At 32.5% G+C, this 12163-nt stretch overlaps 2 protein-coding genes across 2 annotated transcripts; both read left to right on the plus strand.

Annotated features, from left to right (window-relative positions):
* Nucleotides 1-789: 789 nt before the first annotated feature.
* On the plus strand, nt 790-5598 carry TRIADDRAFT_54633 (uncharacterized protein; the record flags this gene model as incomplete). Its single annotated transcript, XM_002110487.1, has 15 exons — nt 790-988; nt 1501-1560; nt 1730-1785; nt 2189-2296; nt 2416-2539; nt 2612-2746; nt 2823-2866; nt 2946-2987; nt 3578-3739; nt 3824-3905; nt 4248-4353; nt 4445-4595; nt 4693-4878; nt 4950-5022; nt 5099-5598. 15 exons carry the CDS (start codon nt 790-792, stop codon nt 5596-5598), a joined length of 2028 nt encoding a protein of 675 aa, XP_002110523.1.
* A 2582-nt stretch (nt 5599-8180) lies between these two features.
* TRIADDRAFT_54634 (uncharacterized protein) lies at nt 8181-11216 on the plus strand (the record flags this gene model as incomplete). The annotated part of the gene is made up of 8 exons (XM_002110488.1): nt 8181-8199; nt 8395-8481; nt 8808-8897; nt 9581-9637; nt 9915-10031; nt 10163-10228; nt 10370-10438; nt 11203-11216. 8 exons carry the CDS (start codon nt 8181-8183, stop codon nt 11214-11216), a joined length of 519 nt encoding a protein of 172 aa, XP_002110524.1.
* Nucleotides 11217-12163: the final 947 nt, after the last annotated feature.

Below are 12163 nucleotides of genomic sequence, written 5' to 3' on the forward strand. Positions count from 1 at the left end.
CGTCACGAATATGGGCTCGGTATGGACTCTTTCTGCACGCTTTGCACTGCGCAGTAGCAGTAAGCTGTAAACTATTACAAAATTTTAATCTTGTGTATAGTGTATCATACAATCAGCATGACAGTACGATCATTATGGAGCACCGTACTATGTACAGTATCGTATGCTATCTTGGAGACTTTGGTTACTTACTGTCCCTTTTCATCTACTTTAACTCGTTATATCCGATATACATTGCTGTACACTGTCTATATAAGTCTATGATACATTACTGTACATGACTGCAACGAATTAAATATTGATTTAAATCGAGCTAACTTTACGTTTGCAACACTATACTGCATACGAGCGTATAATAATCCCCATTTGTATCTTTTTATACAGTGCACAGTACACAGTACTTAACAAAGTACGGTACACTGTACACTGTAGTACAGTACGGTACGGTCTGTATCTAGTAGTCCATCGTAAAGGTAAATATCCCCCTTTACGTTATACTGTAGCTATGTAGTATCTCAAAACGACAGGCCTTACCAGTCTATTTAGCTATTATAATAAGCCGATCTAGAATAGCTCAATAAAATATTTCGATAGTGCAGCAGCAACGCAACTTGCAAAAGCTGCTCAATTGAGCTGGAAAGCCTCACGGTATAGTGGATTTCTAAGTTATAATGACAAGGAAAGAATGATTCTTGTTCTACAGTATTGTTTAAACAACTTATACGAATATGCTACCAAAGTATAGCATCGTATAGAAGCCTGCGGTAGAGGGACAAGCCAAAAACCATCATGTCCAGAAAAAAGCAAGACTTGCAAGCTTCAGATCGCTTTCCTGCTGCAAACTTTTCATATTCTAGCCGATCTAGAAAATCTCTTTCCTTTGTAGATTATGGTGAAAGTCCTGCATATTTATTTAAGCTCAGCAGTTGCAATGACGATAGAACAACTTTTGGACGTGAAGCTATTATACGCAAGCATCACGGAAATGGTAAAACTTTTATTGCATCTTGTATGCTACAGTCGGACATTAATATAAACTACATACTGACAAATACCTCTCTTCAGTTCCACAGTAGTTTTTTGCATTCGTACATTGTTGACTGTTGCATGGTGATCTTATCTCGATCTCATTTGATCGTATATTGCAAGGGCTGCAGAAGCTGAGTTCGTACTGCACTCAGCTATAACATACAGCAGAGGACAAAATAATTACTGCTAAACAAGAGACTAATAAAAATCTACGTAGATTGAGTTGTACTGTACTGACAGTGAGTTGGTAATGATTATTCTATCTACTGCTCTATTCAACGTACGCTCGCATATTCTAACATCAGATGATAAATTTCAATTGCTGTACTATTCAAGCTGTGAAAGCAGTTAGAAGATGGACGCATCAATAGTTGAACGTGTTATTGATAAGATTGTGTAAATTTCTGAAAGTGAATAGAAATAGCATCTTTTGCATGTATGTTATTGATAATATGTTTTCATTATTGGTAGATTCTAAGCTAAGCCTTATTGCATCACAGCCGACACTACCTTTGACGATGCCGAATGCAAGTATGTTGTAGAAGGAAGACCTTGTAATTATAGAATTGAAATTTAACTTTTGAGCTACATTGTGTAACCTCTTCCTATACGCATACTGCAGTTTATTTGCATGTGTCGCCCATTAGTACTGATGGAAGTTGACCAACTTATAAATGCAATTATCCGACATATTTTTAAGGAATTCACGAAAACTTCGGTCCAATTAGTGCTATCACTACTAATGTGCAAAACCAGGTAACATCCCTGCTGATGTTATGAAGACTTTTTTAGCCTTTAACTCGTAATTAAAGTAATAGCTTAGGATAATTAAAATACTACTTCAAGGTTACTGTTACCAGAACGTGATATACTGTGGTATCTATAGCCTAAGTTAATGCAACAATTTCTTTTAAAATTACATATTAGATACTGTATTTCCAAAATCGTTATGATGATGTTATCTTCCAATCTTTACGCAGTCTTTTTGGATATGAATTAAAAGATAACATAAAGTTCTCCAAGGTTGTATAGAATACTTTGCACTGTTTCGTCACAGCTTATAGTATGCACATTGGAAGATACTATAAAATAGCTTTTATTGAGTTACCTTTTTTATGACTAATTTGTTACCATAAATGATATTTGAATTATGATCTAGACAAATCATGGACACACTCTATCTTTGAGTGAAGCTATAGTTGATCTACCCTTAGATTTACTCGAAGAGTACCTTGGTGAAAGTTTAGAAATAGAAAGAAAAAAATCGGTATGTTATCGTTATTGAAAGCGATACATATTGATTTTGATTGCTAGTAATTAACATAACTACACAACTATGATGAAACTTAGCAATTTTTAGATAGCTAACATTTAATTTCTTTGCAGACGGAAAATTGCTTCCACGGTAATTGTATTTCGTATCACCCTTTTGATAACAGTGCCAATAAAGCTAACGTAAAAGCTAATGGAATCCTGATATATCCTAGTGGCAAATCTCATAGCATTTTAAGTATGATATCGATTACATTTATTTGTATAGAATTACCTGAATGATCGATTCATAGTTGACACTCTGATATAGATGCGGCAATGATTAAGAGCGAATTAAAAGATTATCACTTTGCGAATAAACTCCCATTTTGCAGCCTAAAACTGAGCAAAAAGCAAAGTTTTGCAATAAATGGACAAATCCATGAAATAACACCAGTTATTGGCAGTAAGAAAATCTTAACTTGTTGACGGCTTCATTGGTAAAGCTTTCAACTAATTCTTGCTATAATTAATTATTGAAGATCTTGTAGGCGTGAGGGCTGACTATAATTGTGCCTTATTAAAGGTAACAAGATATTTTACTAATATTATTTAAATTAGAAGCTTCCTTGAATGATATTTCGATTGACTATTAATTACAACAGGTGAAGTGCCATGATATCGGAAATTTTCTCAATAACGATGATGTAAGCGATGATTTCCCTGAAATTTCTCTATTGAAGTAGCTAATTTAATTGATTGTGTAATTATTTTCAGATCGAGTGTAGTTTTTTAGAATGTTGCAGTACATTTCAATTGAACTATCCTCCCCGATCAATTTGTCTTAAGTGAGTTTGTATTTAGATATAAAGTTATTTCTTATATGCGAAAGTAAAGATATGAATAATTAGATTACCACTTTAACGCAGTCCTTACATTAATGGGGAAATGGCTATCGTTTGCAGTTCAGGTGGTATACAAGTCTGGTCTGAATCAAATGGGTAAGCATAAATTCCTCTTTTGCTAGTAAATTATAATAATTATATTACTCCTCTAAGATATTGAGGTGAATCTAATTTGCAGATCTCGAGAAATACGGGCAAATAGTAATTATTTATCACATGAGGAGCTGCTTTCATCGTGGTACGGCTGTCAATTTGCTGGTCATCCGAGACTTCTTGCGGTTGCGTCTTCAAGTGATTTCGATCTTATAGATTTTAGGGTCTGTATAAAATGAAAAATTAATATTAACAACAATTTTATGAATCTTGCACTTAAGGAATTTTTTTTCGTATAGGTAAAGCCTTTAAAGCGACGAAGCTTGTTTGCAATTCCCACATCACATTTACTAATAAATGAGAAGTTCGTCGCAATACAACGCCATTCTCGCCCATTTTACCATCTTCTTGGTACACAACAGTCTTTACTGTTACTGGATGAACGTTTTCCATCTCATCCGGTTAATTTCTTACTTTTGTATATCTGACGTTTGGTATTAATTATTCCCGGCACTGTAGTAATGGCATATTTGATCTGCTGATAGGTGTTGAAATGGCGACATCATTTACGTTCTAATCCCTTTTGCATATCAACTGTCCAAGACATTTTTTCTAACCAACCTGATGGTATTTGATAGAAAATATATAGTAGTTGATATATATACTTTACTTTTATACAGCTACGTTAGATGTGAATCATTATGATGTACTTGCTGGCATAATACAGCAATTCAGCTAGAGATTTTCTATACCTAAGACAAACTGACATGAAAAATTTTTCTCTGACATAGATCTCGCATTGATTGGTAGCTATAATTCGCACGAAATACATTGTTATCAGTTCACTAGTAAGAGATATTGTAATATTAAATTTCATTCTTAAGGTTTATGATTAAATGTAATGCCGTTATGTATACATTATTCCCTTCGACAAGTATTTTCAGTTACTGTAAATGCATTTTATTTCAGCTGCTACAGCTTCTACTGCTCCGATCGTGCCATTATTAGATCGAGAAGACTCTTGTGTTGGGCCACCGCGGTCGACAGAATTACACTGGCAGATATCGAATTACAGGTAAAGCTACATTAATAGTTTGAGCCGTATAGCTTCGTCATTTAATGTAACTTAACTAGTATACTAACTTCTTTAATTGGCTATATGGTAGTGAATGGCCGGCTCTCATTAATAAGGGAAAGCTTGGACTATGGTTAGCTTCTGATAAGAGACTCGATGCACCACTAATTGGAATGACAACAGTATCTCACGATGCAAGTGAAGGTGGTGGTCTACATGTGATTCAGGCAAGCATTTATTCAGTATGAAGTTAAATGTGAAACTGTAACAAAGCTACACTCCATTATTACAAAAATATATATTGTTTACACCTGATATATTTGGTTATTGATGAAATAGCTGTCAGCTTGTGGCGATATATTCTACCAAACATATGCCACCGTTGAGAGAAACAGAATGTTACTAGGCTTGGAAGATTACGATAAAACTTGCAGCCTTCACTTTTGCCAGTCTGTGCCGGAAACTCCAGATTTTATTAAGCAGTTGTGCTTAGATTGGAGTTATCAAGCAGAACAAATTCACAAAGTATAAAATTGATAAATTTAGAATTCTTCTACCAATATTTTATTATTCTTGCACTTTATAACTTATCATAGGACTTAGAACACAAGCAAGGAGGGACTGTTTCGTATGATTACAACTTGTTATCCGCATCAGATCTTCGCCAATGTATGAATTACTTTTCTAGACTCACAAATTATACTTTGGATGTTGTCTTTAATAGTTTATTTGATCTTCTGATTAGGTCTTATAGATACTACAGCTACGCAAGATTACCTCTGTCCTTGTTGTCAGAGATATCCCGAAAATATACAGTCGATTAATTCTTCACATAATTTCAATTTAAATTCTCAACAATGCAGCTGCGGTCTGACAACAGATAAATCAACTGTACTTTTTAATGCTTACAAGGAAGGCGCCATTTTAAAAAGTAATGGTGATACACGTAATGAGGCCAGCGATTTAATACTTGTTCAAAATCCAAAGAGTTTTTCTGATCAATTTAGTAAAAACATATGGTCTATTTGGGATATTAATGAAAATATTGGTAGGCCTAGTTCCGGAAGACAAAACTTACAATCATCAGATATGGTACAAAGTTTTCAACAAAGAGAAATATTATCAGGATCCCAAACTGAAACTTTACTCAATGATCCAGTAATAAATCCCAGTAGAACATCTCAGCTACCACAATCTTCGACTTTAAATGTTAGTAAGACTCATTTCTTGCTGTTCTTATTATAGTTCTCCACTACATTTAGTTGATGTTTATCGGTTTATCGTTACCATTATTATAAATGAAAAGATGTGCGCATTTCGTGATTTATTCATTTGAACTTGTAACGTCGTGATAGATTCGAGAAAATAATAACCGAAAAAGAGTAAGCGAAAGTAATAAAGGTAAGGATTTGCGATATATTTATAGTGTTTATTATGGTTAATTGGGAGCTATAATTTTGAACGATGTTGTGAAACAATGCCATCGATCTCAGATTTAATCATTCCAACACACAGATAGCCGGAGACGTTTATCCACGCGGCTGTCGGATAAGAGTGCCAAGAAAACGAATAGGTCATTACGGACTAAAATTGGATTCTAAACAGTGTTTGATCTAATGTTTTTATTTGTTAACTGTTTGTATTATTGTGTAAATATGTTTAAGTTATCATGTACGTGTGTACAAAATTAAACAAATTTATATATGGTGCCAATACCTAGGCTGATTTCAGGACCTGCAAACTCATAATTTATGTCTAACTATGTCATATCACAACGCTTTAATTTTTAATGATATTGAAAATTTGAACCATTTGTTTATGCTATAAGAAAGCTTGCGTTTCATTTGCTGCTGTTATTATTACCTAAATATAACCAAAAATATATTTATAGCGTGAAAAGCTTCTTATGCTAAATTTTAATAGGACTGACAGCATCAACTAAACTTCAGATTTATTACTGGATATACGAAAGTTATAATTAATGTAACACATATATGTAAATGTGCTCTGTATATCTAGTACGAAGATACTTATATCTAACCTGCGAGTATATGTACAGCTTAAGATGGGAGTTATAAAGTGAAATCTGCAAGCTACCATACGAAACAAATTATCAAAATTGTTATAATTCTTGATCGTTTCAAGTTAACCTATCACCAAGGAGTGACAACACATCCTCTATGTTTTATGTTTTATAATATTAGAAGTTATCCTGTATTAAACTTATCCGTGAAAGTGATTTAATATTCAGATTAGAATTTTTTCGGTGGCATATGTTGACTACGCTATAAGCTTGTATTTCCTAAATACTTGTATCATAAGTAATCTAATTTTGTTGCAAGTACTGATAAGAATTCTAATATCAATCGCATATTGGGTATGGCTATTATCAAATCTGAACTGGTGATAACATATCGACAATATCGTCTGTTTATTGAAGCCCTTTAAGTTAAAGGATGAGTATAGTACTTAAATTACTATCCTTATCCAGTACAAGGCAAGATGTGTTAAATCATGGACTACTGATTAAATGCAACACAATTTATCGTCAGTTAACCTCATAAGTACTACGAATGCACCTATAGTATTATACAGTAATGCACAAATCCAAAGCTATTAAATCGTGTTACTATGGAAACGTGGATTCTAATTGTATTTGTAGTAAGGCTAACGTTGTATTACTGCAGATTATAATATTATACATCTGATATCTCACGGACGGAATGCAAGCTTCAATTCATCGTTAAATAACTAAGTTAATGGTGAATAAGTAACTTGGCGTAAGCTTCAACATCATTAATTAATTATACAGTATATTTGATAGAGTGCATGCTACAAATAGTGAGTACCAGTAGTATACATATTAGCTTGCAATTGAGGGTAATTGTAACGAGCTCGACTTTACGAATTTATCAAGCAGGTTTCATACCATACAATGCATTGGTAAGTTGTATTCATTTACTGTTATCTAATTTAGCAATTACAGAACTGATCTTTGTTAACATTAGATATGGTTTAGGCCAGCGTAGTAGTGAAGATGTGTTGCTATCAGACGAATATAGTTATTGTATAGCTTTGACTCATCGGCACATCAAATTCGATATCATGAAAGTGTTAAGATTATGAGCTATCATATAAGATTTTTTTATTGCTCGGCTGATTTTCTAGTAGCTGGAATGTACAAGAGATATTATGATGATACATTGCCCAATATACCGTAATATCATATCAACAGCTATAGTGATAATCGTTGCTCATAACATCTTTTTATGAGGCGGTAAATATGCAAGATAAAGTAGCAAAGTACAAGTATTTTTCCATAATGCTCAACATCTGTTCTATCTTTATCCTAATAGGTTAAGCTTTATTTATAAAACGGTATTGTAAACAATATTACAGTGCTCGTTTACTAACTCTTCATTGTACATCACATTATAGAATAAGCAATAGTATGATGATAGTAGACATATCACAATTCATCTTGACATTTAACATTGATTTGATCTACATTGAAACTCATTTATCTAATGATACCATGAACAATTTTATTCATTTACTATTATATATATATTATCACATCACCTCATATTCCATAAAAAACCCAACAGTATATGCATGTTGATAGTTAGCAGACCAACACACTAATCAGACCTAAATTCGTAAATTTATTTTCATTAACGTAAGATTTGTATATCAGCTTCGGTATTATAGACATTATTATACTACTATTATGTTAAATTAGGTTGGCTTTAGCTAGCTCTTCATTTCACCATTTAAGTAATATACTGTAGAAGAGGAAATTAAAAATAATACGACGAATCTCTAAAATGGTGGAGAAAATTGTTGGTAAGCATGGATATTAATATTAACTCTATAATTTGTATAATACTAGTAGTTGACAATAGCTATGATTAGGCTGAATGAATTCTTTAAAGATAGAAGATCGTTACATATGCAAGATGGCATAAATTTAATTTGGAAACTTTATCACGAGTTTGCATCTATAAGAGGTAAAATGATTACGATTTCATATTGTTCCAGATGGAGTTTTAACAGTGGATTATCTCAAGTCAACATCAGAAGAATTTGACGTAGATAGTATTCGAGAAATAATTCTAAGGCGCATGGGTAAGTTATAGCATCATTATATCAGGCTCAGTCATATAAGATTTAATCTTTTGCAGTCAATTATCGCCACTTTTACAAATTTTAGCGTTGAAACAGACTAATATTTGTGCTAGTATTAAAAGAAGAATGTCATCAAAGATGTTTTAAGTGATATTTGTGTTGTGCAGAGTTTAGTTTATGATGGTTTTATTTCGAGGCAAATAGAACATTTTTATCAATATATGCTACTTAGAAGATAGTGATTTGTTCGTTTGGTAATTCACTGTCATTATAATATTAATTAGAAGATGAGTATAATCTAAGCAAATTATAATTATCAATTTCAGGATTACGAGACATAACATGCGTTAATCAATGCAGAAACGTAGTAAGACTGGTTTTATCTGATAATAAAATAAGAAATTTATCAGCTTTAGGTGAGGAATGTGGTTAAGTAGGCGTTATTACTACTACAAGCCGTGTTAGTATTGATTGACTATGTTTTTGGAAAACGATGATACAATATGGTTTTTTAATGGATGTAATACTATAAGTCTTATTACTGTATATTTGATATTTAATTTTTTTTATTATTACACTGCTAACATCTGCCTTTGTATTTATCTCATAATTAATTAAGCATTCTTGCTGGTTACTACTGTACTATACAGTATATACACTATTATCTAGCTTACTATTTAATTGTATACAATATTTATTCTATACGTTGTCTTGCTTTCTTGAATCAAAAGTCGCTATTCTTATAAAAAATTGTAAAGTAAGAAAATAGCTACTAGTAATTGTACACAAATGATATGCACTACAGAACCTCCTAAATACTACTGCCAGTGCAAAGTATCACTATGTCACGAATCTATTAGCAAATCTAATACAAAGCTTGAAGGAGATATTTACAGCTAATATTGATGTTAGAAAAGAAGTTGCTTGGTGATTAAATGCCAGCTTTTAGACTATCACAGCAGAATACGATCACTTTCTAGAAGTGATTATGTGGTGATTTCGTCTTTAAAGTGATATTTTCACGATTTTTGCTAAAAATATTATGTAAATGAGATCATGAATAAGTTAAAATTTATTGAAACTCCGAATTATTTTTCAGATGGATTAACAGAATTGACTCTCCTTAATTTATCGTCTAATGACATCACTACTTTAGGTGGGTTGATAATACGTGTACAAAGATTTGATTTGAGACTAAGTTTATCATTACAGTGTGTTACTAGGATTCGATTGTTGAAACACAGTACTATAACACTCGAGTATGTAGAATGACGAAAGTGTGATTGACAAGTTTTATTATTTTCTCAGACGGGCTTAACAACCTTGAAAAGTTGACTACACTCAATTTAGCCGGCAATTCTATCGCAACGTTAGTTACTGTTGTAATTTGATCTTTATATTGTCGATGATAAATAACTAAACTTTTCTTAAAGCTGCACTTGTCCAACACTTTGTTTTACGTAGAATCGAGGCTCTGAGTTCATTAAGCAATCTGAAGGCTTTGACCAATTTACGGCTTCATGATGATATGCGTGGGATCTCTAATCCAGGTATAATAATGATTGTACCCTTGATGATTGGAAAACATCATGATACACGCTCGTATGTCTACGATCATATATAGTAGAATATTTTGTTTCTACTGTAGGCAATTTATTATTTTCTCTTCCTATAATTCTAGTCTGCCAGCTAAATAATTATCAATCTGCTGTCGTTGGATATTGTCCTAATTTAAGAATATTAAACGGTATGTATAGTTTGCCTATTTTAACTTGGTTGACTAATCATGTGCTGGCCAGGTCAACTAATTAGATTAGAATTGATGATAAAAACAATATTACACTATTATACTAGACAAATGATAACTAACTGCAAAGTAAATATACAGGTGAGATTATAAAAGGTGATGGAAGTACTCTATTCAGCCTATTTCGAGAGATGGATAAGAAAATTGACGGTAAGTTGTATTGAAAACGAAAATTATCACCATAGGTAATCTATATATAATCGATTGGTTACAATTGTATTTGGAGACCATTGCCGAAGCTGAGATACCACAGTAACTACAGTTTCTACATGATGAGCTTTTATGCAATTATTGTTTAGCAATTATCGAGAACTGTAAGGCATAATCAAATTTTACTAATAATACTGTAAAATGGACATGATACAAAAAATGGTTAGTTTAAATTAAGTAAACAGCGGTCATATTAGTTCCAGCGATGACATTTACAATAGTGATGGTAGAGTGTGAGTGTACAGTATAAATAGAAGAGAATTTAATCGTTGATTTTAATTGCAATACTGTACGAGTATTGATCACTAAATTGAGAACTGATACTGAAATACTTAAATTCATGTGCATCGTAAGAGCGATGCTAATTATGTGAATGATACAGTACGGCCTGTTCTTAACATGACATTTTCAAAATTTTAATTTTCTGTAGATCTAAAGCCACTCAGTTCATGATATCAGAGTTACATTTTTAACCAGGAACTGTTCCATAATAATGAGATTTTCGAGTTTGATTCTTTCTTTGTAAATTGATATAGTTTAATTAATTAATCCCGGTCTTGAAATATTGTCTAGCATTCCTTTTATAGCGTTCAAGTGTGTAAAGTATACGATGACATCACTTAAGGACAAATGTTTTTGATACTCAAAGATACCACGCTCTCGGTCAATCATTTTTTTACTTTTCATTTACATTATTTTTTTAGCCTGGTCTTTATAGAACCTATAATACAACATCGCACCTATTGAAAACTTTTATGATTAAATGTTAATTATCTTATTTAAATTTTCTAAAAAAATTGCTATTGTGATTGATGCAACGATACTGTAAAATTGTCCATTGATAGACTATTTTAAGCAAGAGATGGGTTAGATGTTTATGAAGTTAGCCATTATATTAGAGATGGATTGAATAGTGCCTTTGGTATGACTAATAAATGTACGAGTAATGGTATGTGTAAGGAGAGAAAGAAAGGCAAAATAGACGAATATTTGAAAGATGTAATTTGTATGACTTGGAAGATGTTGAAATAAAATGATCTATTTACAAAGGAAGAGAAAGAAGCGGAAAAAATTACTGGAAGTAGAGTATGCTTGATCCCATCTATTTTCAAGAGTTATTGTGTCTAAGCGTGTTGATGAGGTACTATATAATGAAGTTGAAGAGTGTAAGCTGTTCTAAGCATGCAATAACTGCATCAAAAGATTGTACAGTGGACATTGACGTCACTACATGCGTGGGTTTTCGTTCTAGCGTTGTCTGAGGACAATCTGCTTGATAGCTAAGGTTCTTTACGGTATGATCTCTTTCCAACCTAGGCTGCACATTCCACCGTGAATAAAGATGATCTTGAACTTTGTAAATGATGATCATCATGATTGTAGTCCTAACGTAACTTTGAATGATCCTAGTTATTCTGGGCGTTACCTATTGAAATTCGATTGCTTTACTGGTTCTTACTATCGAATTCGTGACATTAAAATGGCTGCATCACAGTTTAACTTTTGGGGGGTAAATTTTCGTTTTTTTTCTCCTGATATATAGGGTGCGTGATAGAAGGAAGGTTTTCTTTCCGCAATGTGCCAAATATAGTTTATTCTACGTCATAAGTTTTCATGCTTAGAATAAATATAATAATCAAATGGTGTAAGGCCTTATAAGGCATT

This window comes from Trichoplax adhaerens, genomic scaffold, assembly GCF_000150275.1.
Source record: "Trichoplax adhaerens TRIADscaffold_3 genomic scaffold, whole genome shotgun sequence".
Lineage (NCBI taxonomy): Eukaryota > Metazoa > Placozoa > Uniplacotomia > Trichoplacea > Trichoplacidae > Trichoplax > Trichoplax adhaerens.